The following is a 26,921-nucleotide window of genomic DNA, read 5'->3' on the forward strand; positions in this document are numbered from 1 at the left end:
TGCAGTTCTTGGGTGCCGTGGCCCCCAACCTCTGCTGGCATGCTGCCCCCTCAGACTTGCTGAACTTTGGGGGAGCACGCTGAGGGGGCTCAGAGGCGATGCAGGTGACACCCAGGTGAGCAGATGAGGAAGGTGACTGCCGGTGGTGGGGGCTGCAGTGTGCTGGAACTCGAGGGCTGTGGTGTGGTTCCTGCCAGAAAGGCCTCGCTCCTTAGCAGTGGCACTCTCCCGGCACCTCTTATGGCAGGGGGGGGGGGGGGCATGCGTGAGTGACCCCGTCTGAGCACAAAGAAGAGATGCTTGCCCGCTACAACGGGATGAAAAAAAAACTGAACACCAAGGACATACACTGTTCTTCCAATCCCCTATTAACCCCTCATCCCCACCCCATTTTCTTGACTCCCCCTCTCTGGGTTGCTGCGGTGTATCTCTTTCACTACCACCCTACCTTATCTATTCTCTCCATTTCCTTACTTTATTCATTGCCAGGAATCCTGTGATGTGCATGTGCTCCTGGAGAGAGCCCTGGCCTGGTGCTGACTATATTATATTAAATATAAAAAACAAAACTTAACTCGGTTACCGCCGGTCCGGGTCCACGCCACCTCTGTTCCCCGACCCCTTGGCGCCTCACGGCACAAGTGGAGACTGGCAGCCCTCGCAGCCAATCCTGGCGCTTGGGGCACAGGTTTCTCTTCGCCCACAGCACGCCCATTAGGAGCCCAAAGGGCTCCTAATGGGCATGCGCAAAAAAGCACAAACGCAAGTGCGGGCAAAAAATTCACCCTCCGTCCCCACTCATGCGTACTTGTGTTGCTTGCCCTGGTGACATCATCATGTTAGTCAACATGACGCCACCCCGCCCACCCCCTGAAGGGGGTGGGCGATGTGATGTCATGCTGACTGACATGATTGGAATGTCAGTTCTCCTGCCTTGGCGTCTTTCAACAGAAATGCCAACCCAATGGACGCACCGCGCCTGGCAGACAGGTAATGGTGTGGCAAACACTGGTACTGAGGGTATTGGCGGAGAATACACTGGTACTGAGGGTATTGGCGGAGAATACACTGGTACTGAGGGTATTGGCGGAGAATACACTGGTACTGAATGTACTGGCGGGGCAAACACTGGTACTGTGGATACTAGCTGGGCAGACACTGATACCAGGAGCGGCCCGTTCAGGTAAGAGCGGTGGGGCCGGGTGGGAGAGGGGGATTCGACAGATGAAGGCGTTCTGCCCCCTGATTGCACTAGTTTTTCTTGTTTTGTAGGTGGCTCTATGTGAGGGTGGCTGTGTAGGTGGCTCGGTGTGTGTGGGTGGCTCTATGTAAATGACTGTGTGGGTGGCTCTGTGTGTGTGGCTCTGTGTGGGTGTAAATGCAATAAGTCATGCATATGCGAGCGATTAAGCTATTGGCAGTGTAAATGACAATGCCATTTATTTATGATTTAAAAAAAAAAAGGTCATGAGCAATGCCAATAGCTCTACCTTTAATAATTCCGAGACCATTGCATTGTAAATGCTTGTTACAACTTGCACCCAGCATGTGGAACAACATTGCTGTATCCATCAGGGACGTACCAGTGCTGCCCCAATTTAAGAAATTAGAAGACTTCTCTTTAATAAGCACTTGACAATGCATTCATTATCCATCGCCCAGCTACCTCTCTAATCACTCATGACTTTATGCTAGTCTTATCCTGTACAGTGCTCTGCTGCCTTCTGTGCTACAAAAGTACCATAAACATGCAAGATGAGGGGAGGTATGCTAGTTAACAACTGCCCACATATGGAATGTATCAGGTGGGTTGCTCCTGCCTCAGAACTACAGACAGACATTCTAAAAATGTCCAGATTCAAATTCCATTTTACCTATAACAATCCCTAATGCCCAGGTGTAGCAACAAATTCATACTTCCATGGTCACATTTCAATTTCACCAATCATACTATGAAAAAATCACAGAAGAGTAATCGTTAAATGACTAAATTGGTCAAAAACGCTCATCTTTCAGGTGTATTTTTCAAAAGATGCAGCTCACCTTAACCTTTTTAGCTTGGATGTTTACTTGCTGCCAGGCATTTTCCTTAAGTCTGTCAAGGTCTGTAAATTTTTTCAGTACATCTTCTATCTGTAAAAGGGATTAAATGTTGGTTTACTAAATTTACAATGAATGGAAACCGTAATACTATTATCTAAAACGACTCCTTAGAAATACAATTAAAACGGAACACACCAAATGATACCACTGAAAAAACTTTCATTAGGTTTTAATTCTCCCATACTCATTAGTGTTGGTAAAAATTTACAAGTCTAAAAATACACAATCTGCTTAAATAGTCACTTTTTTTAATCAACCAAAAGGAATGTAATGATTTTCTGTTCCATCAAAATGCACTGTAAAAGCATTAGCTGTTAGTTGGTGAATTCAGTTTTCTTTATTGGAGGTTGGTGTGAGGTGAAGTAACTACTAGAAACAAACTAACTTCAGATTTAAAAGGGTGGTTTGCACACGTCTAGACAAGTTGCTTCAGTCCCGCCAAAACATCAAGTTACATGTAGAGCGATCAATTTTACTCACACTTCCATCGTTTAAGCAGATAAGTACTGGTTCTTATGAGCACGTAAGCAGCCACAATTGAAGGAGTAGTTTCTTACCTGTAACCCCAGTTCTGCAGTAGGGGTATCTCTGTTATAGTCATAATCTAGTGAATAGTCCCGCCCATGTGCGTGGACCCCGGAGCAATCAAAAATAATCTCTTAAATTGTCTTCAATGCAGTCTCGTATAGACACTTAAGAGAGAATTAAAGACTATAATGCAGCCTATAAACACAAGGTTACACTGTCCAGTACTTCAACTACAAATGCAAAGGATATTCCATCAATCAACACATTTAATACAGTCTGCTAAGTTTCACCCATAGAGAAACTTTCCCCTTCACAAAATCCTTGGAATGACAGAGGAAAGGATGGACAGACAAAACCCATAGGCTGCCATTTTGCGTCTGGAAAAGAGATCCTTTAAGGAGCTCTCCAGAGCCCCTCTGTATCCCATGATGCACAGCAAACTCCTTTTACTTTCAGTTCTTTTTTAAGGTGTATAAAGCAAGGCCTGTAGCATGATTACAGTACCATTTTCTCCACCGGGGAGGAGGGCGGGCCCTTATGACTATAACAGAGATACCCCTACTACAGAACTGGAGTTACAGGTAAGAAACTACTCCTTCTGTAGTAGGGGATCTCGGTGTATAGTCATAATCTAGTGAATAGAACGGCAAGCCCATCCCAACAACAAACCGGCGGTGGAGAAAAGACACCATTACTGTGCAAACAGATTTCTTAGCGAAGCCTGCCCAACCTGAGCGTCTGCTCTGGCATCAGAGTCCAGACATTAATGCTTAGCAAAGGTATGGACCGACTTCCATGTGACCGACTTCCATGTGGCAGCCCCGCAGATCTCTGCAATGGGAACATTACGTAGCAAAGTCGTTGTGGCCGCTTTGCCCCTGGTGGAATGCGCCTTAGGCTTACCTCCTAAGGTCTTATTAGCCTTCTGGTAACATAATTGGATACAGGACATAATCCACCTAGCGATTGACTGTTTCGAGGTAGCAAGACCAGTGCTGACCGACCCATAGTTAACAAACAGTTGGTTGACCTACGAATATCCTTGGTCTTGTCCAGATAGAACTTCAAAACCCTTCTCACATCCAGGGAATGAAGAGACCTTTCTGCTGGAGTGAAAGGATTCTGGAAAAACATAGGTAAAGTTATATTCTGATTAAGATGAAAATCAGAGATCCGTAGGAAGGAACTTAGGAGGAGTACGCATTACAACCTTAGCAACATGGAAAACAGTATAAGGCTCTTGACAACATGATGCCTGAATATCTCACCCTTTGGCCCGATGTAATGGCCACAAGGAAAGCCACCTTATCCAGTATTCTGGGTATCTTTCATAGATTCACATGCCTGAATCATTCCCAGTCGTCGGGGTGGGAGTCCCCGGTACATAAAAAGAGTAATGTCATAAAGACATATACATAGTAATAGGCCAGAGGCCTCTCCTTAGTAACATCCATGTCCTTTTGTAAAAAGGACCAAACTTTGGCCAAAAGCCAATCAGATATCTCCACCCTCTAGAACCTTCCTGGAAGGAGCCCTAGTCCCTCAGATTTTCGAACGCACGTCGTGCTAAGGCAGTCTCCACTGAGCTCTGCTCAGCTTCTTTGAATTTCTGGACTTTCCACATATTTTTCTCAGAATTGTCTTTCTGTGGGGGATTTTCAGTTTACCCATCGCTGATACCCCAAAAAAGGGGCTCTTTAGATCTTGTGCCTCTTGTGGCAAGAAGAGGCTTCATGTAGATGACAGGCATGAGGACTGCCTTTACTGTCTCTGTAGGAGAGTAGGGTCTGCAATCCTATGATCACCCAGATTTTTTGCTTTTGTTTCACTGGTTTACGACTTTCTCTGGCTGTGGGCCTGCTAATCAGACCCACAGCCTGGCTGTTCTCTTTCTAAATTACGATATGTACCCTAGGTGCATTTACCAATTGGTACTGGGCCACCTTATCAGACCCCGTAACGCAGGGCATAGGTGTACCCAGGGCCGCCAGGGGCTGAAGCATGTATTATGCCACCCCTGGCTGGCCTCCTAAATTTGACACAACTGGCTGCACGACAGCTGGGGCGAAGACGTGTAACCACCCTTCGCTTTAGGTATAGTAGCTCTATATCTAACCATACAATGGACACCCGAGTTCCTATCAGTCACTCCTATGGCAGGCCTTAACGATCCTGAAGGCAGAGTGCGTGGGCTCGTGTGAGCTAGGTTCAGGCCCGAGCCGAGCCCGGTTGCAGCTTGCGGAATCAAGACCCAATAGCTGTTCCATGATAACGCGTACCATATCGGTAACTCCGGTGTCGCGTTATCAAGGCATGTCGAGTAAGGTGTCATACGAATCGGGGTGCTGCCCTCTCACCAATGCTGGCGACGAGGTTAGCATTCCACCCTTCTAGAGGGACACGACATGTACGTAACTGTGAACCCCGGTTAAAGTTAACTGAAGCCTCAGCTCCACAAAATGGATGCTGCCACCACAGACACGAGTCTGACCTCCTGCTGCTGGGAGTCCTTCCAGCGAGGAGCACTTGGACAAAGGGTTTCCTGTCGAGGGCGGTGTTCGCACCGTCCCAGACAGGGTTTGTGTATTCTGGGTAGGTAGGGCTTTGGCGAGAAGGTGACTGCGGAGTGGCACCCCGGTGCTCACTACGCATCTGCCGGTTAGAACCAGTTCCAGGGGCGACAGCCCGGGCCTGGGGAAAGTCCGGCAGGGGAGAGGGGTGTAACTACCCCCCTTCCTGGTCCCACCCTGAGGGCAGGACCTAGTCATGTACCCACCCCTTTTTTTTAGAATAAAGACCGGAGCGGGGACCCTTCCAAATCAGATCATCTTTGAATCAAGAATACTTTCTACGAAAGGACTTCAAGACTCTTCTCAAGATTTCTCCCTTGTGACTAAGGAGTAGTCACCCTGCATCAGCAGGCACCAACTAAGAACTCTGCGGTTTGCTGTAAGTCCTTCCTCAAGGAATCCGACGGCCCAGCTCGACGAGAACCGGCTTCCCTGGCACCTCTGACCTCTACCCACGTCATCAGCTCAGCTGTGATCTGTGGGTGCGACGAGACCTCGAGGGACCGGCCATCATCAGAACCTGCACGCTCTTAAAACCAGCACGACCATCGAGGTAACTCTCTGGTGAGTGCTCTGGGGTCCGAGAAGCCCCGACCCTGAGCCGCTCCAGCACCGAAGTGCAGTCTCCCAGCATCTCCACGATCTGCGTGGGGCCCTTCTGCTCGCTGCTCAGCCCGTTGTCTGGTCACTAGCCGCTGGCTTGTGCCCTTCTGTGACGACATCCGAGAATCATCACTGCTGGTCTGGTTGCTCCAGACTGGCCCTTGCTTCCATCTTTGCGAGAAGCACCCCGGACCCTCCTGGTCCACTCAAGACGCCATCTTAGGCCCACCACGTGGCCCTGAGATCTGCCAAGGCTTGTTGCCCCATCCTGGGCCCAGCGACGCCGACAGCATCATCCTTCGTGGGACAGCTCGCACCTCCACCGTGGTCGCCGACAACGCCTCCTGGTCCGTGAGACTGCAGAGCCTAGCATCGCCCACTCACCTGGTCGAGGTGACGGCCAACCGGTGCCTTCCTGGTACCCTCTGACTACTGGCTAGTAGTACGAACTTGGTCCCCTCTGCTTTCAGGTTTCATCAATCTCCGATCCAGGCTCGGATCTCTACGAACTATTCAGCACTGGTCACCGGCCAGCAACTCCTTTTCTTCCGGCTCCTGGCTCGTCAGCGAAGACCCCGACGCCTGTAAGACTTGTGCAGCCGCAGCCCTCGTGGCTAGGTAACTCGGCATTTCGGTGCCTGCATAGCCTCCTTACTCTAGGGTCCTGAGTCCCTCGCTTCCGACTTGCCTTATCGGGTCCGCCCGAGACCTTAATCTTTCCGTGTCCTCGGACACTTGATTTAATTGTGCACTTGAAGTATTTGCTAAAGAGATTTGGTTTGTGCTTAGTACCCTGTCCTCATAAAGAGTACAGGGCTGTTGTGATTCTTAATAAATATACTGTTTATTTTCATAACACTTGTGTGGTGTCCTTTCACTGGGTGTTCAAGGGGTACATGTGTGGTAAACAGCTGGCTTAACGCGCCCTCTCGAGTCTTTAGCCTTAGACTGCTCGTATCCACGCTACTAGGATAGCTGGTCTATAGGTTGACTTACAACCAAACACCATAAGGGTCGTTGGAACGATACATAGCGGTCGCTAGAATAGCGAACGTTGCATATCGGGCCAACTTCTCACAGTCTCTACCCAGACCATTCAGCAAAAGATTGTAAAGTCTGCCGCACTTTTTCAGCCAAAACTCTCAAGGACAGAGAGGGCCGCCTGCTGATATGGCTTCAGAGACACAAGGACAAGGACCAGCCAGTCTCTTCAGGTGAGTGAGTGTTCCATTAGGAGTGCACTCTTCTCCTAAAAGGCCTAGAACGTCATCCCCAGAACCATCTTCACAGCCACCTCAAAAGAAGACGCCCAAGTCTTCAGTGGTTCGTTCTAAGGCCGTGGCTGTGAAGGTTTCTCAACAAGTCCCTGCCTTCAAAGACCTTTTGTGACGTCTTCAGCTCTGCCTGTGACAACGTCGACAGCCACTATGTCCACGTCGATGGCGTCCTTGTTAACATCAACGTCGACAACTACCACATCCTAGTCGTCGACTGGTAGGTCTGTCCCATCTCTTATGGTTATCAAAAAGTCATAGACGACGCCTCCGTCGACTAGCGCCTCATCGTCGACGAAGTCAAAATAGTCATAGTAGACGAAAGCTCCATCGACGACGACAGTTTCAGCGTCGATGAGATAGTCGTAGACTCCAGCGTCGGCGAAGCAGTCGACGAAGCAGCCATCGTCTGCGACGCTGCCGTCGACGACAGTCATCGAAGACACCGTCGACGACGGATTCTGGTCAGATTGTCAACGTTCCCCCCGTCGACAACTACTCAGTCGATGGGCTCGACAACGGTAGAGTCGCCTCCCTTGAAGTGTACTTATACGCTCTTTAAGGTGACCACGCGTACTCTCACGCCAGAATTGACCTCGCCGAGCAGGGTCCAGCCATTCCCACCTGCTCATCTTCTGGATACTGAGGACTCTGATGAGGGCTCTATGTTCGGAACAGCGACCAGCCCATCTCAACTACACGTAAAACTACATGAAAGTTAAGATTGTGAGGAACAAGAACAGGATGATGTGGAGTACCAGGAGGAATTCCAACCTCCTCCACCTCTACAGCCTATGGTGTGCCTCCCAGCCCCCATAGTGACAGATATGCAGCTTTTGATTGCAGACTACAAGCAAAGGTTTCCATCCACTCCTCCGCCAGTTGTGGCACCGCCTCGTGGGCCTCGGCCCCCTCTAGTCCTTCAACCAGATCCGGTGCCTTTGCGTCCTCCGCCATCCTCTGATGAGGAAGACAAAGAAGTGGAGCAACAACAGGAGGAAGGGGAGATTCAGGACACACAAGACGAATGGGATGACTACGTGATTCCAGGTCCAGCATCCCCTGTACAGAAACAAGCGGATTCACCCCAGGAAGACACTGGGGGATTCCACAATATCCTAGAAAGGGCGGCGTTACAATTCAAGCTCAAGGTCACGTCCTCAATAGGATTGCTTCCCTCATGATTTTAAGGAACCATTCCAAAATACTGTTAAAGTCCATTCCCATCAATTACATCTGGGAACAAGGAGAGAAAATAATGCAAACCCCTTCATCTCTGCCTCCAGTACTGCCCAGACTGGACAAAAAACAAAGCTCCAGACACAGCTCCAGCTTGCCTTACTGGCCATCCGAAGCCGGACTCCGTTATTACTCAGGCAGCGCAAGTCCAAAAATCCATCGGCTGCTTTGGCTGTGCCGCCAGATAAGGAAGGTCGAAAACTAGACAACATAGGGAAGAGGTTTTCGTCCATGTCAGCTCTAACAGTGCGTGCAGCAAACTCTTTATCGCTGTTAGGCCGCTACAACCGTCAAATGTGGGCAGATATAGCTCAATATTTGGATTCGCTTCCAGAAGACCAGAAAGAAGAGGCGAAAAAGACTCTCCTGGAAGGCGAGCGTTCCGCTTCGGAGAGGATTGATGTGGTGATGGATATCGCATCCACGGGGTTCCGTCAGCTGGCAGGAGCTGCAGTCCGAGGCGCCAAGGTTGGCTTAAAGCAACATCTTTCTGGCCTGAAGTTCAGACCAAGGTATTGGACATGCCGTATAACGGTCAACTTCTTTTTGGGCAACACATCGATGAGATGCTCCAGAGTATCAAAAAAGATACGGATACCGCAAGGGCTCTAGGTACCCTCCAATACAAAATTCCTTCCTTTCGGGGCTCCAGAGGAAGAGGTCAGTCCTCGAGAGGTGACCATCAGGGGTAAAAATCCACATACAGCTCAAATCAGCAGTACAAACCCCAGTACCAACAAAGACAGCAGCACGTCGTCCTACAACAAGTCTTCCTTTCGCGGACGAGGAGGGAAGAAGGACACAGCCAGAAGGCAATGACTTCTCTCTGCCACAGGTCTCCATTTCCTCTCCACCTTGCAAAGTTGGCGGGAGAATTTCATCCTTCCTTCACAATTGGGAACAAATTACAACGGATCGGTGGGTCCTCCAACTTGTTCAATTCGGACACTCCGGAGTTCGTGGAAACTCCCCTTCAAAAGCCGCCAATACCAATGCTGCACAAAAATCTGCATCTGCTGCAATTGGAACTCTCCCTCATGCTCAAAAAAGGAGCGATAGAAAATCTCCCGGAATCAGAAAGGCAAGGGATTCTACTCCTGATTCTTCCTAATACGAAAGAAGGAGAAAAAAATGGAGACCTATATTGGACTTAAGAGACCTCAACCAATACCTCAAATAACAGTCATTCTGTATGGTGTCCATCCTGGAGGTGCTACAACTCCTCAAGGCGAACAACTTCATGGTGTCTTTAGACCTTCAAGATGCGTACATTCATATACCAATCCACAGGAACCACAAGCAATTCCTCAGGTTCGCGGTGGCGGGCAAGCACTACCTGTTTCGGGTATTGCCTTTCGGCCTGAAGTCGGCACCACGCATTTTTACTAAATGTCTATCTCCAGTAGCAGCGTACCTCGCCAACAACATCACCAGGTCTTCCCGTACTTAGACGACTGGCTCGTCAAGGCACCTACTTTCGCAGGCGTGACCAAGTCCTCCAACGCCTGTCTTCAGCTCTTCAATGGTCTGGAACTTACTCTCAACAAAGGGAAATCCGTCCTTCAGCCGTCCCAGTGTCTCACTTTCCTAGGAGCTGTCCTAGATACCACTCAGAGAAAGGCTTTTCCTTCACAGGAACGTCAATTGAAATTAAGGACTTTGGCCGCCCCCCGGATTCGATCCAAAAAGTCAATCACAGTGCGCCTGTACAAATCCTTGTTAGGGATGATGTCCTCAAACATCCTGTTGGTTCCACAACGCCGCCTTCGTATGCGTCCACTTAAGGAGAGGCTATCAGCTCAGTGGACTCAGTGCAGGGGATCTTTCGACGACGTAATCCGGAAAACTCCTACCATTGTCCATGCTCTGAACTGGTGGCTTCACCCACAGAATCTGAAGCAGGGCCTTTCATTCATTCTTCCAGTTTCGCCACTTGTAATAACTACCGATGAGTCTTTGGAAGGATGGGGTGCGTTCCTTCAAATCAACGGGCAGTGGTCCCTTGCAGAGAAGCAACTGCACATAAACCTCCTCGAGTTAAGGGCAGTCTACCTGGCATGAAGAGCATTCCTGCCCAGGATCAAAGATTCCCCAGTGCTTGTGAGAACAGACAACACCACCACAATGCACTATCTAAACAAACAAGGGGGAAACTCGCTCTCTGACGTGGTCTCAAGAATCTCAACGGATTTGGAAATGGCTACTTCAGCACAACATTTCCCTTCGGGCAGCGTACGTCCCAGAGCCGGACGATGTCCTGGCAGACTCTGAGCAGACACCGCTCGGTGTGCCACAAGTGGGAGCTGGATCAACAACTTCTCAGCTCTGTATTCGCCGATGGGGCAAGCCTCACCTGGATCTGTTTGCGACACAGCGCAACACAAAATGCTAACATTACGCAAGCTGGCATCCCCAGAAGGGATCGATATGGAATGCATTTTTCGATGGGATTGTGCAACGTCTTTGAATACGCATTTCCTCCATTTCCCCTAATTCCCAGGGTCCTCCGGAAACTGAAAGCAGAGCATTGCACCCTGATCTTGATAGCCCCAGCGTGGCCGCGCCAGCACTGGTTCGCAGCGTTTCATCTCCTGTCGCTGGAACCGCTGATTCTATTCGAGCCTTGCCCCGACTCTTCTCTCAATGAACCAGGGGCAAGTCCAGCATCCGGATCCAGCATCGCTCAGATTGTCGGCTTGGCTCCAGAGGTCAGAAAGTTTCAGAACCTAGACATTCCTCAAGAATGCAGGGCAGTCTTAGCCCGGGCTCGGGCCGACAGTACCAACAAGAAGTATTCTCTAAAGTGGAAAAGGTTCTGTGTATGGTGTAAAGCAAACAAGATACACCCCTTTTCATAGACTCCTGAAAAAAATTCTACCTTACCTGCTTCATTTGGCGCATTCAGGATTGGCACATGCTTCTATTAAAGTCCACCTGGCGGCCATATCTCGCTTCAGGCGTTCGTCATCTGGTACTTCCCTCTGGTCCAATAGACTGGTTAAGCAATTTCTAAAAGGCCTGTTCAGGACATTCCCTCCGGTGAGAGCTCTACCACCCACCCGGCAGCTAAACATTGTGCTTGCTCAACTGAGGAAACATCCCTTTGAGCCAATACACAGAGCCGACATCAAAAAACCTGTCTTGGAAAACCGCTCTTACTAGCGCTCACATCGGCAAGGCGTGTAAGTGAGCTGCAAGCCTTCTCTATTCAGGATCCTTTCCTGCAGTTCAAACAGGACAGAGTTATTCTACGGACTAACCCTAAATTCATCCCAAAGGTTCCGTCTGATTTTCACCTGAATGAACCTATCGTCTTGGGACTTTCTTACAATCCACTTTCCGCAGCAGAGAGGTCTCTCCACTCTTTGGACCTCAACCGTTGTTTGAAATTCTACATCCACCGAACAGAACAGTTTTGGAAATCAAACCAGCTTTTTGTTGCCTTCAGCAGGCCCAGAAAGTGACTTCCATTGACTAAGCAGAGCATTTCTCGTTGGATCTCTGCAGCCATTACTTTCTGCCATCAACAGGCAGGTGCATTCTAAAGTTCGAGCTCATTCAACCAGAGCCGTCTCCACTTCAATGGTGCTCTTTGCAGGAGTGCCTATTATCGACATATGCAGAGCGACACCATATACATTCACCAGGCACCACTGCTTGGATTCTGAACTTATGAAAGATGCAGCAGTAGGACAAGCTGTGCTCCGTCATCTATTTCTCGAGAGGTGAGCCTTCTCGCTCTTTCATCCCACCTTCCTACTGTCTACTCGCACATTTCTCTTTTATATGGTATTTTGGTACTTGATATATTTCACAATTGGTATTCTAATATCGAGTGATTTTACATGTTGTATCATACGAAATGTGCTGGTGATTGCTTGCTACTCTGATTCAGGCATGTGAATCTATGAACGATATCCATAATGCGGGATAAGAAATGCGTTACTTACCTGTAACTGCAGTTATCCAGTATTGGTATCTTTCATAGATTCACATGCAACCAACCCACCTCCCCTGGAAGGGCTCACCTAGGTTCGCTCAGTAGGTACTACTTAGCACTGTGCTTACGAAAATCTGAGGGACTAGGGCTCCTTCCAGGAAGGTTCTAGAGGGTGGAGATATCTGATTGGCTCTTGGCCAAAGTTTGGTCTTTTTTTACAAAAGGACATGATACCTCTGGCCTATTACTATGTATATGTCTTTATGACATTACTCTTTATGTACCGGGGACTCCCACCCTGACAACGGGGAATGATTCAGGCATGTGAATCTATGAAAGATACCAATGCTGGATAACTGCAGTTACAGGTAAGTAACGCATTTCTTCCACGACAAGTGCTGCAGTGAAGCCTTATGAATGGGTTCGAAAGGCTCCTTCAACAATCTGGACAGCACCACATTCACCTCCCAGGAAGGCGAAGGACTCCGAACAGGAGGAAACACTTTCTTCAATCCTTCCAAAAAAGCCTTAATCACAGGGATCTGGAAGAAGGAAGTCTGTGAAGGACACTTTCTGTACGCAGTTAACGCTGCGAGGTGAACCTTAAAATCGATTGAAAACTAAGGCCAGACTGAGCCAGATGCAAGAGATATGGAAGGACCACATCTTCCTTGCAGGTCGTAGGATCATAGTTCTTGGAAGTACACCAGATCCAGAATCTCTTCCACTTGTAGGCATAAGACGTCCTAGTGGAAGGACGCTTAGCCTCCTTGAGAACGTTCATGCAATCCTCAGGCAGATTCAGGTGACCATATTGAACTCAGGAGCCATGCCGCCAAACTCAACGATGAGAGGTTGGGGTGCACCATCTGCACCCCGAACTTCGTGAGAAGGTCCGGCCGATACGGCAGTCGCATGTGAGGCTGAAGAGACCTGTGGAGTAGATCTATGAACCACCACTGTCTAGGCCACTACGGAGCAATGAGGATCATCCGTGCTCTGGACCGGGACAGCTTGAGGAGCACCGCCGGAATCAGGGGAATAGGTGGAAAAGCGTACAGGAAGCTGTTCGACCAGCTGATCCATAGCACATTCCCAGAGTCCCCAGTTGGTAATACCTGGAGGCGAAGTCTTGGCATTTTCTGTTTTCGGCGGTGGCGAACAGATCCACGTCTGGAGTGCCCCTCCACTCGAAGAAGTCATCTAGTACTTCGTCGTTCCGAACCCACTCGTGGTTTTCTTGTACGAGTCTGCTGAGAGCGTCCGCCTGAGCATTCTGTACACCTGGCAGATGTGTGGCCGTTATGGTCAGTCCCATGGCTAGCAGCCAGTGCCAGATCGCCTGCTCTTCCAGGGACAAGGTGCGCGATCTCGAATCGACCTGCTTGTTGAGGTAATACATTTTTGTCGTATTGTCCGTCTGCACAAGCAAGGAGTTGGTCTGGAAGGACGGATGTAAGGCCTTCAGTGCCAAGTGAACCGCTCTGAGTTCCAGGAAATTGATGTGGTACGTGGACTCCGCTGGGGACCATGTTCCTTGAATTTGTAGTTGGTCCGAATGCGCTCCCCAGCCAAGGAGAGAAGCATCCGTGACAATAGTCTGACTCTGAATGTCCTTGTGGAATGGAACCCCTTTGAGAAGGTTCTCAGCCGAGCACCAACATCTCAGGGACTGTAGGGCGTGAAGGGACAGCATGATCCTGTCGTCCCAGCTCCCCCGCTTCTGGTCCCACTGGTCCTCCAGACATTCCTGCAGCGGGCTCATTTGGAGCCTTGTGTGAGGAAGATGCAGGAGGCCATCGACCCCAGTAGAGAAGACACCGTCCTCACTGTCGTAGATGGAGCAGCACGAGAGCCTGAGCCTTCCGAAGAATCGATAAGCGACTCTCCTCCGAAGAGGACACGCTTGCTGAGAGGGTATCGATGGAAGCTCCTGTAGGAGAGTGGGGTCTGCTTTCCTATGGTCACCCCACTTTTTGCTTTACTGGTTTGACTTAATGTGGTTGTGGGCCTGCTAATCAGACTCACAGCCCAGCTGTGCTCTCTAAATTCATACCATGTACTTTAGGTACATTGCCAATTGGACATTGGGTCACCTTATGAGCCCCTGTACGGTGTACTAAAAGTACCCAGGGCATAGGTGCATTCAAGGCCTACCAGGGGCTGCAGCATGTATTATGCCACCCCTGGCTGGCCATTCACATTGACACAACTGGCTGATGACTCAGCTGGGGCAAGGTCGTGTAATCACCCCTTGCTTAGGTGTAGTATCCCTATACCTACCTTTACATATAGACACATATATACCTATAAGTCACTCTTATGGCAGGCCTTAACAATCCTGGAGGCAGAGTGCTTGGTTTATGTTAGATGAGGCTCTAGCATGAGCTGAGCCTGTCTGCAGCTTTCGGAACCATGTCCTTATAGCTGTTCTATGATATTGCCATACCATATATTCTTAAGTGCATTATCATCCTCGCGGTTGAATGCTAACTTTGGTTTGGCTTTATCAAAACATGTTGTGTAAGGTGTCATACGCTTTGGAATACTACCCCTCGCCAGTTCTGGTGACGAGGGTAGCATTCCACCCTTCTAGAGGGAGAAGACATGTTCCTAGTAAACCCGGTAAAGTTAACCAGAGCCTCAGCATCACAAAATGGATGCTGCTGCTGCCACAGAAACAAGTCTGACGACCAGCTGCTGGGAGTCCTTCCAGCGAGGGAGGCTTGGACAATAGGTTTCCTGTCTTGGGAGGAGCTAGCACCACCCCAGACAGGCCATCATGTATTGGGGCAGGGAGGGCTGAATGAAATGAGACACTGCCTGGGGCTCACAAGGTGTCCCATGCATAGCCCGGTTCAAACCAGTTGCTGGGGCACTCCAGCCCCAGCTCTGGCGCGAAACTGGACAAAGGGAAAGGGGTGTAACCACCCCCTTCCCTGGTCCCACCCATAGGAGGGACCTAGCAGGTAATCCAGCCCCTCAGATTAGTATATAGGTAGGAGCGGAGTCAAGAGACTTTTGATTTATCCTGAACTGAAACTTGAAACGAAACTCTGGAACTTCGACATTCTACTCTACATAGAAGGCTCAAGAATCTCCCTTGTGGTCAAGGAGTGACCATCCTGTGCAAGCAGGCACCATCAAGCGATCAACGGTTTGCTTTGTCGACGCTCCCGCCGGAGCCCGAGGACATAGCCTGACAAGACCCGGACTTCCAGACTGCCTTCAGCCCGATCCACAGCCACAGTAAAGCAGAGACCCGTGGAGGTGACGAGAGACGTGGGACAGGCCATCTTGGAAAGCCTGTGAATTGCTTCCCGTGCAACTTCTGAGGCAACCTCAAAGTTGTGCATTGGGGATTGTGAAGCCCCAGCCCCCGAACATAATCTGCACCGAAGATCAGCCCTCCACACTCCACGAGTGCCGCGTGGGGCCCTTCTGCATTTTGCTGCTCAACGCATCTGTCCGGTCACTTGCCAGTTGGCTAGTGGCCTCTGACGACGAGCCTACAAATTCCCACCGCTGGCCTGGTTGCTCCAGGCTGGCTCTTGCTTCCCTGAAAAGGAGAAGCCCATCAGACCTTGCTGGTATGATCCAGAAGCCATCTTCGATTCCTGCCTGGGTTGCCTGAGCCAAGGCTTGTTGACTCCAATCCAGAAACCAACACCGCTGACAGCGAGATCCTTCGTGGGACAGTCCGTGCCCAGCTCCTGGTAGTCGTCGACACCTGCTGGTCCATGTGGCTACAGAGACAAGCTTCACGACATCACCTGATTGCTCCGCGACATCGCCTGGTTCCTTCCTGGTTACTGGCTAGTGACCCAGACTCTGTCCCCTCTGCTTTCAGGTACTCTTCATCCTCGATCCGCCCTTGGATCCAACCGGACACTTCTCTCCTGGTCGCCTGCAGCATCTTTCTTCAAAGCTCCATAGGATCCAGCGACGAAACTAGACACTTTGACACCTATGCACCCGCTTCCTGTGGGTGAGGTAACGAGAGTACTCCGGTGCTCCTGTGGGTATTAACTATCCTAAAGTCCCAGTTTTCAGTAGCTTTCTCCTAGTCCATCCGGAAGTGTCCTAAAAGAACTAGTTTCCATTTCTTTAGTTCCCATTATAACTCTATGGTAACTCGCGTGTGTCTAAAGACACTGCACACGCCTCCTGCTTCCTATCCTTTGTTAGCGCAGCCCCAGAGATTCCCTAGGCCTATCCTTTGTTCGTGACGTGGTTCTTATACCACTATTTTAGTATATGGTTTGAAGTGCCTCTAGGGCTCTACTGTATATTGTGCAACTTATTGTATGATAATTAAGTATCTTGTTATGTGCTTGTTCCTCTGACCTCAAAGAGTTCAGAGGGGTTGTGTTAGAAATAAATACATATATATTTTATATATAACCTGTGTGATGTCCTTTCTTTTGGTATTAAAGGGGTTACATATGGTAAAAACAGCTGGCTTTACATGCCCTCTGAAGTTTTAGCCTAAGACTGCTTTGTCCATGCTACCACTAGGATAGCTGGTCTATAAGGTTGACTTTACAACAATCACCATAAGGGTTGTTTGGACTGATACAGGGTGCCCACTAGAATAGTGGACATCACATATCAGGCCAACTTCTCACGGCTCAAAAGTACTGCAGGCACTGGACAGGAGTCGGAACAGACTTAGACATGTTTATGTGCAATCCCAGTTGGTTCAGCAGGACGGCCGTCCTGTTGAAGTGCAATTGCGCTTCCTGTAAGGTGGAGGCTTTGATCAGCCAGTCGTCCAGGTACAGATAGACAACACCTTATTCTTTCTCAGGTGCGCTGCCGCCACCACCTTGCACTTTGAGAAGGTCCTGGGAGCAGACTTCAGTCAAAACGGTAGTACTGTGTATTGGTACCGACCAGGAACCGCAGGAGCTTCCGGTGTTTCCGTGCAATGGGCACATGGAAGTACGCATCTTGCAGATCTATAGCGCAAAGCCAGTCTCCCCTCTGCAGTCGAGGATAGATGTGGTGCAATGACAGCATGCAAAACTTTTCTCTGCAAATCCATCTGTTTGCTTGTCGCAGATCCAGAATGGGCCTGAACTCGTTCTGGTCTTTGTTGCGTACCAGAAAGAACCGTGAGTAAAGACCCTTTCCCCTTTGAGACAAAGGAACATCTTCTATCCCCCTTTTTCTTAAAAGAGTATCGGCCTCCACTTGGAGTTCGCGCAGCTGGTACTGCGAGCAAACCGGTGGAAACGCTGGAGGCGGGCTGAGGAAACCGACTATCCATTGCAAACAATATTCAGCACCCACTTGTCCAGAGTAATTTTTCTCCACTCTGCCAAGTGATTTTGTATGCTTCCCCCCACCGGAGCGGGTAACAGACGAGGGGGAAGTAGCACCTCAGGGCCTAGACCCGGCCGGGCCTTCAGGCGAGGAGGACTGCTGGCGGCCTCTACCGCTCTGCCTCTTCTGGAACGGGTGCCGCTGGTACTGCTGCTGATGTTGTTGCTTCCCAGTCGGACCTCCCAGCCTCTGCCCTGGGCACCAAATCGCCTTTGGAAAGGACTGAAAGTCTTCTTTTTTTCTTGCAGCTTCTCCAACCTGACAGCTGTCAGGGTTTCAGCCTCCGCCTTCATACGGGCCATCTCTTCGTCCGCATGTTTCCCAAACAGTGTAGCACCAGAGAACGGCAGGTTGGCGACCCTCTGTTGTGCTTCTGGCTTAAGTGACGTCAGGCGCAACCAGGCATGCCGTCGCAGGTTGATTCCGTGGCAGTAGCCGCCAGTAGGGAAGAATCCGCAGCAGCGTTGTGTAGGAAGGAGGATATCTGACTATGGTTGCCCCCAACTTTTGCCTGGTGTTTAGCTGGTTTTTCGACTTAGTTGACCTGGGGCCCTGCTATTCAGGACCCCAGGCCCACTGCTCTCTGTAAAATGGATTCATTCCATGTACCTTAGGTACATATCTAATTGGATACAGTCACCTTATCAGTCCCTGTACAGTGTACCTTAGGTACCCAGGGCATAGGTGCACTCAGGGCCTACCAGGGGCGGCAGCATGTATTATGCCACCCCTGGCTGGCCATCCAAATCTGACACAACTGGCTGCACGACAGCTGGGGCAAGGTGGTGTAATCACCCTTTGCTTTAGATACAGTATTCCTATATCTAACCCTAAAATGGACACATATATTCCTATCAGTCACTCCTATGGCAGGCCTTAGCAATCCTGAAGGCAGAGTGCTTGGAATTGTGTGAGATGGTGCTCTGGCATGAGCTGAGCCCATTTGCAGCTTGCGGAACCAAGTCCTAATAGCTGTTCCATGATAACGCGTACCATATACTCTTAAGTGCATTATAATCCTCGCAGTTATTTGCTAACTTTGGTATCGCATTATCAAAACATGTCGAGTAAGGTGTCATACGAATTGGAATACTAACCCCTCGCCAATTCTGGCGACGGGGTCAGCATTCCACCCTTCTAGAGGGACACGACATGTATGTAACTGTGAACCCCGGTTAAAGTTAACTCGAGCCTCAGCATCACAAAATGGATGCTGCCACCACAGACACAAGTCTGACCTCCTGCTGCTGGGAGTCCTTCCAGCGAGGAGAGCTCGAACAAAGGGTTTCCCGTCAAGGGCGGTGCTAGCACCATCCCAGACAGGATTTTGTGTATCCCAGGTAGGCAGGGCTGAGAGGAAGGTGACTGCAAGTGGCACTCCGGTGCTCACTGTGCATATGCCAGCTCAAACCAGTTCCAGGGGCACCCCAGCCCCTGAGCTGGGGAGAGACCGGACAAAGGAGAAGAGTGTAACCACCCCCCTCCTGGTCCCACCCATGGGCAGGACCTAGTCGCGTGCCAGCCCCTTTTCTTAGGATAAAGGTAGGAGCGGGCCCCCTTCCTAAATTCGATAATCTTGAATCTTGAACTACTTTCCACGTAAGGAACTCTTGACATTCTCTGAAGACTCTCCCTTGTGGCTAAGGAGTAGCCACCCTGCACCTGCAGGCACCACCTAAGCATTTGCGGTTTGCTGCACGTCCATCCTCCGGATCAAGACTGACCAGCTCGACGAGACCCGCATTCCCTGACATCTCTGACCTCTACATGTTTCATCAGCCCAGCTGAGATTCGTGGGAATGACGAGACCGGAGGGACCGGCCATCTTCAAAACCTGCACGACGCCTAACCAGCACGACCGCCGAGGGATCCTCGAGTGAGTGCACTGGGGTTTGAGAAGCCCCAACCCAGAGCAGCTCCAGCACCGAAGTCCAGCCCCCCAGCATCCACGAGATCTGCGTGGGGCCCTTCTGCTCTTTGCTGCTTGCCATGTTGTCCGGTCACTCGCCAGTCGGCTAGTGGCCCTCCTGACTACATACCGCGACGTTTTCACCGCTGGTCTGGTTGCTCCAGACTGGCCTTTGCTCCCTTCCAAAAGAGGAGCACCCCGGACCCTCCTGGTCGACTCCAGACGCCATTTTGACTCCACCGCGTGGGCTTGCCTTTGCCAAGGCTTGTTGCACAAATCCTGGTTCCAGCATCGCCGACAGCAGACACCATCGTGGGACAGCTCGCACCTCCAGCTTGGTCGCCGACAACGCCTCCTGGCCCGTGTAACTGCAGAGTCCAGCGTCGCCCACTCACCTGATCGCGGTGACCTCATCCGGTGCCATCCTGGTGCCCACACAATCACTGCCTAGTGATTGAGAACTGAGTCCCTTCTGCTTTCAGGTCGTCTCCATCACCGATCCAGCCTTGGATCACACCGAATATCTTCACTGGTCGCCTGCCAGCAACTTCTTCTTTCAGGCTCCATAGACTACAAAGAGGATTCCCGACGTCATTTGAACCCTATGCAGCCGCAGCCGCTGGGCTAGGTAACCCGACCATTTCGGTGCTCCAACGCAGGTTCACTATCCAAGTGTCCAGAACCTTTTTCGTTTTTAGTCTACCTAGTTGGATTCGTCCGGAAACAGTAACTTTAGAATTACTAGCATCCATAGACTTTGTCCCGCGTGAGAGTGTGCACACTGCACCCGAGTTCCCTAGGCCTCCTGCTCCTAACCTTAGAGTTCAGTAGTGTAGTCCTAGCGGTCCTGAAGCCTCTGGATCGTGTTACTCACCTGCTAGTATTTCCCATTCCACTTTGAGAGTATATGGTTTTTCGTGCCCCTCGGGCATTTGTGTAATTTGTGCAACTTGAAGTATTTTCGTAAGAGTTTTGTATTGTGCTTAGCTCCCTGACTCAAAGAGTTCAGGGTAGACTTGTTATTAATAAATATACTTTATTTTTATAACAACTTATGTGGTGTCCTTTCACTTGGTGTTCAAGGGGTATATGTGATGGTAAAACAGCTGGCTTAACACGCCCTCTAGAGTTTAGCCTAAAGACTGCTTTTGTCCACGCTACTAGGATAGCTGGTCTATAAGGATGACTTACAACCAATCAATAAGGGTCGTTTGGAATGATACACAGGGATCACTAGAATAGTGAGCACTATATATCAAGCCAACTTCTCACATGTTGACCACCTGGTTGGACACCATCATTCCTTTGTTTATGATCCTCCCTTTTGACCCTGGAAAGGAGCTCCTGGAACTGTTGCAGAGACTCCCATAGCGACTGGTCATATCGACCCAGGGGAGCCGCGGCACTAGCGGCCTTCATTGAAGTAGCAGCCGTGCCGCACACCTTACGCCCTACCGAGTCCATCATACCGCTCTTTGTCTGGAGGCACCGTAGAGGAAGGGGCAGTAGCGTTCCGTTTCCTCGCCGCAGTGACAATCACAGAGTCCGGCACCGGGTCAGATCTGAGAAACGCCTGATCGGCGTCTGGGGCCCTGTATTTCTTCTGAAGCCGGGAGGGAGCAGATCTCGTTGACGCCGGCGTTAAGTTCCATTTTCGGCTCTTCCAGGCCCGGCACCAAGGGCAACAGTGGTCGAGACAGCTGCCGCTTATGTAGGGTCTCAAAGATCACCGACGTAGACTGTGTGGGCACCGTCAGGGTAATACCCAGCTTCGCCGCTCCTCGCAGGAGCACCTCTTGAAAAGACAATATCATCGACCGGCGATACTCTCGTGTGGGGAGAATCCAACAGGGTGGGCGAATACCCCCTAGCACTGGACAAATCCGTATGCCTGGATCTCGACCTGTCTCTTCTGTGGCGACGCCGGGATCCTGTGGATAAACGGCCACTCCTGGAGCAATGTCTTTGCCTGGATCGCGATCTGGACCGCGATCTGGACCTCCTAGGTCTCGGCCGATCCACTGGCCTGGTCAGTGGCAGACGCTGCGGAGGCAGGGCCAGAGTCCTCGGCTGTGGCATCCCCTTAGGTGGGGAGAGGAAGCACGGCAGCGATATGGACCTCGGAGGAGACCACGGTGGAAGAAGCGGAGGACGATGCGGTGGAGGAGGAGAAGTCTTCAGGAGAGGCGGAGGAGGAATCTTCGGAAGCGGAGGTTGTGGAAGAGAGGGACTCTTGTGGAAACTGAGGAGGCGTCGGAGACCTTGCCCGAGAAGGTTAGTAGATTTGACAATATTGAGTCGGACGATCTAACCACTCTTCTTTGTAGGTCTTCGCGATGAAGTCCTAGCGGCAGACCTTCTACCAGACGAATGGAAGCAGAGGACAGGCTGACCACCGAGCACGTGGACGCCGTCCTTGACCAGAACCGCCTCTTGGAGGTTGACTTATCCCTTCCGGTCGTCGACCTTTTTCTCGACGTCTAATGCCTCGATGTCGACACATCCCTCGACATCGATCTCCTAGACCTTGACGTCGATAGTCTGCTCCTCGATGTCGAACGCCAAGTAGACCTAGACGGCGAGCGCTGGAGCGTGGACCCATCACAAGGTCGAAGACTCCTCGACGTTGATGAAGTTAGACGTCGACCTCGTCCGAGGTCTTGACGTCAGCCCCCTCTACCTCAAACGTAGACGTCACTTTGACCCAGAGCCCTGGGTTGACTGGGAGCACACGGTGGTCAATCCTCTCGACGCAATTGCAATCGACGTCGACGGAGATCTGTGCAGTTTCCTGGCCTTCTCTTGACTGGGGAGCCCCCCAGAGGCCTCAGCACGGGCAGAGGACCCAGATCCAGTCCTTCCATGCCCAGACGCACACTTTACAAAGTGTCAAAAAAATCGAATTAAACTCAAAAAAGGGAGAGCTCAATGCTCCAGAGTCCTGCTAGCAGGAGCCGGAAAAAAACTGAAAATAAAAGGAGTTTGCTGTGCATCATGGGATACCGGGGGGCTCTGGAGAGCTCCTTAAAGGCCCAGTATCCCTTTTCCAGACAAATAATGGCAGCCTATGGAGCTTGGAATCGCTTGTCCTGAGTAACCAGGGTTTTTATTTGTCGATTCTGTACCGATAGTCAACCACTGGTTAGTACAGTAGAGTTATGGAAATGAAAAAAAGGTTGGTGCATTTAAAGAAAAGGTAATTGATAAAAAGCCTTGATAACCATAGAAAAGATTACATTTATTGGGTCTTGGTGTCGAGGCTGGTTAAGATTATATTGGCGTGCCTTGGAAGAGTTATTAGGGATCCTCTGCATTATTTTATGTCCAGTAAAAAGGTTGACATGTTTCAGCCCTAGTCTGCCCAGGGGAGGGTCAAGTGGGCTTTCTTCAGGACCTAGAAGTGAGTAAAATCGTGCTTTGTGCTATATTGAGCAGGATGGGTCTAGGTATTGTTCCTGACCAGTTTAGAGGTCCATTAGTACCTGTATGTAAGAAAAGGGGGAGAAAGAAGACACAAACGACAAATACAGAGGTACATTGTGTACATTCTCTTGTCACGAAGACAACGGAAGAAACCTATATAAACAAACTTTAAAAATGGCAATTTTTTTTGGCAAGATTTCGCTATTCATTAAGGCAAAGCTTCACTCTCATTAAGAGTTATTCTGTACCCTCTAGCACATAAGGTGTTGTGATGAGGGCAATGCCTCATGTGGTGGCTATATTATCCTGTATTGCCCATGTACGTATGCCTGCGAAATATCTATACTATTGGGAGAGCTGTGTCTCCGTGATATTGAAGTCTGTTTGTTTGTGCGTAGAACCTGTACTTAGTACCTTGATATTTCTGTATTGCCCAGGAGTTTATCTATGCGAAAATTCTATGTTGTCGGAAGAATTGGGTCTCCGTGATTGTGGAAGAGGTATCGGCAACAACCGACTGCAGCTACATAACCGTAACGTATTATCAAATGGCTTACCTAAAAGGATTTTTTATCCTTTATCCAGCAGGTCTATTTCCCCCTGGCAACCCAACGATGTTTACAAGTAAAAACTAAGAGGTACCAAGTGTTTTTTTCCATATGAGTGTGTGTGCTAATTCCGATCTGCGCATTTACAATCAGGGAGACCCAATTCTCCCGACAACATAGAATTTTCGCATAAATAAACTCATGGGCAAACAACGATTTTACTCACTTCCAGGTCCTGAAGAAAGCCCACTTGACCCCCCCCCCCCCTTGGGCAGACCAGGGCTGAAACAGGTCTACCTTTTTACTCGTCATAAACTAGTGCGGAGGATCCCTAATAACTCTTCCAAGGCACGCCAATATAATCTTAAGTGTCTATGCGGGACTGCATTGAAGACCGCTCAAGAGATTTTTGATTTCTCCGGGGTCCACACACATGGGCAGGACTATTCACTAGATTATGACTATACACAGATTCCCTACTACAGAAACACCCTTCTCTGAATAGGATTTGAAAGAACCACTATACACGTTTGAATAGATGGACTATTCCTTAATTGCTAAAACAATTGAAATGTGAGTAAAATAAACCAACAAAACATTTAAAATAATTCATTGCGAGAAAACGGATACAACATTCTGTGCATCTAACATCTGTAAAATAGTAATTTCGGAGAACATATATGATCAAAAGGCACAGAGATCTTGGAAGAGGTATTTTTATGGCAAGTGAGTCTTCTTACCTTTCTCTCATCCTCCCTAACCAGCTGAGAATTGCTAACATCACAGGCACATAAATAGTACCAAGAAGTCTAGTGTGGCTAGGCTGCCCTCGCCGAAAACACTCACCGCAACAAAACCAACCCTGGTCACCTACTCACAAAGGAAATGTTTTTGGGGCATCAGTTTACACAATTAGAAGGCTCAAATATACACAGTTGAAAGTACGCCAAGAAGTCTAACGCGCCAGTCAAAAGTCCAACCTCTGGTGTTGAGACACTCCACAAAGCTACACCACCAGCAGCACAGGAGCGGCCCGGTGCAGGTTGCAAAATCAGCATCGGGCATCCAATGCAGTTGAATGGAGGTTGTCGGTCGCACAGAGGCTGCAGGCTCAGCCCACAGGAGGCTGGTTTAAGGGGATTACTGGCTGGGCTGGTAAGTTGGAGGGCTGGGGGCGGGTGTCAAAAACCATTGGTTGAGCTCCCAAAGGCCGGAGGAGCAGTGAGGATGCAGGGGTAACTATTGGTGTTGGATCTTCAGGGATGGAGCCGGTCTTGGTGAGGAAGATACTATGTTGAGGCTGCAGGCGACTTCGTGGCATCCTAGAGAGGTCCGACACCGATGGAGACTAGGTTAGGACCACTGGGGAGACTTTGCAGGACAGGCGAGCCACTCCAACTTGGGCCCTGGGTGTCGGGTGCAGAGTGGGCAGAGGTTGCGGATCCGCCAGGATCGGAATCCTTGAAGATGGAGTTTTTATGGACAAGGCCACTATCTTCTGAGATCTGGTTATTTATTGAAAAGTGGCAGTCTTCCGGGGATTCTTTGAAGTCACAGGGGTCTTCTTCGCAGCCTTGGGAAGCAGGAGACAGACCGGTAGGGCTGGGGCAAAGGCAGTAGGTGTCTTGTTTTGCTGCACAGAGTCTTCTTCGTCTGTTTTCGTCTTTGGTTCCAGGAATCGGAGGATCAAGGCTCAGGAGAGGCCCTAAATACTGAATTTAGGGGCATTACAGGGACTGGCATGTGGCAGCCAATGGGCTACTTGCCATTAGGGTGACTACACCATTTGAGTGTCCCCTCCTTTTGCAGAGGGGGCATACCCTCACCCGATTCGGTCAAATCCTTCCATTCAAGATGGAGGATTTCCTTTAAAAAAAAAAGAAAAGGGGGGGGGGGTCAACTCAGTCCACAGAACCTTAGGGGTGGTCCTGGCAGAGAGGGGACACTTCTCACGACCACTAATTTTCCTGAAGATCTTGCTGCCAAAAGTGGGGCTAGTCAAGGGGGCGGCATCTCCACTAGCTGGAGAGGCCCTGGCTAGCATATCAATGGACAAGAAGCCTTTGAGGCTCATTTTACCACCCTAAATGCGGTTCCTGCTTGGGGGTAGGTGTGAAGCACCTCTACTCCAAACAGCTTTTGTCCCTAACAAACATGTTACTTACCTTCGGTAACGATATATCTGTAAAAGACATTAGTTAGTGATGGATTCCTTACCATAGAATTACCCCAAGGCGTCAGACTGGATCCGGAAAGTTTGTCAGCAGTACCCCTGCGCGTCGAAAGGTGGCGTTTTGTGGCTCCGAGTCCGTTGTTGGCGTTGTGGTCGCAGAGATGAAGTTGCTGCAGCTACTTAGATGCCGCCCTCGCGTGTTGACATCAGTTCTGTATATTACTTTCCGCCCCAGGAACACAACCATGCAAGATACTGACCACTGGTACATTAAAATTAGAGCCCTGAAAGGGATGACCTTAACCCTAGAAATCAGTTTGCAGAACGGGGAGGAAGGGTGGGGCGGTAAGGAATCCATCATTAACTAATGTTTCTTACAGATGCATCGTTACTGAAGGTAAGTAACTTGTTCATCTGAAAGAAACACAGTGATAGATTCCTTACCTTAAAATGCATACCCCGGCAATACTAACCCCGGTGGTGGGTCTGTGAACCAAGATCACATCAGAAAGTCTCGGAGAACACAACGGCCAAAGAAGCAGTCTCTCAGGACTCGGCTGGCCAGGCAATAGTGCTTAGTAAAAGTGTGCAGCGAGGCCCATGTAGCTGCCTGACAGATGTCTTGCAGGGGGACACCACGTCCCAATGCTGTAGTAGCTGCCGTCAGCGGGTGAAATGGGCGCGTAGCCCCACCGGAGACTCCTTTTTAGCCAAAGAATAACCGGATGTGATACACAAGACGACCCATCGGGAAATGATCCACTTGTGTATGGACCGACCTTTCTTGGACCACGTAGCCAACAAAGAGCTGCTCATCCACCTGCAACTGTTGTGAGCTGGTAACCAGTAGAGAGAACTTTGAGTGCCACAGCGGAGGTGCCTAGTGAGCCAGAGTACCAACCTTGCTGCAAAATTTTGCATCACCTGCAGTCTTTTCACGGCCGTTTTGTTTGTTCCTTCATAGAGACTGTTTCAGTAGTCTAAATGAGATAAAATCAGGGCTACCGCAACAGTCTTCCTGGCGTGCAGTGGGAGTAGGTCAAAAAAATTGCAGAGGGTTTTTATAGTTTGGAAACACATGCCTGCGATGGGAAGTGTTTGCTTGTGGAAAGATAGTGTGTGGTCGAATTTTATTCCTAAATTGTTGGCAGGGTCGACTGTAGTAGGTGGGGCATCAGAATCATAGGGCCACCATTGGGTGGGTCTGAAAACATTGGACTTTCCAAACAGCATGATTTCTGTTGGAGCAATGACATACAAGGTGATTTAGTTTAATCCAATTC

General features: G+C 49.8%; 1 protein-coding gene across 2 annotated transcripts in view; it reads right to left on the minus strand.

The window, feature by feature from the left end:
* DLGAP5 (DLG associated protein 5) overlaps positions 1-26,921 on the minus strand; it is a 206,177-nt gene that overhangs the window by 77,446 nt on the left and 101,810 nt on the right. For both annotated transcript variants that reach the window (XM_086937441.1, XM_086937440.1), the window contains exon 13: positions 2,044-2,133. In XM_086937441.1, coding sequence (XP_086793567.1) covers positions 2,044-2,133 — 90 coding nt within the window. The remainder of the gene's footprint in view (positions 1-2,043; positions 2,134-26,921) is intronic.

Source organism: Lissotriton vulgaris, chromosome 9 (assembly GCF_964263255.1).
Source record: "Lissotriton vulgaris chromosome 9, aLisVul1.2, whole genome shotgun sequence".
Lineage (NCBI taxonomy): Eukaryota > Metazoa > Chordata > Amphibia > Caudata > Salamandridae > Lissotriton > Lissotriton vulgaris.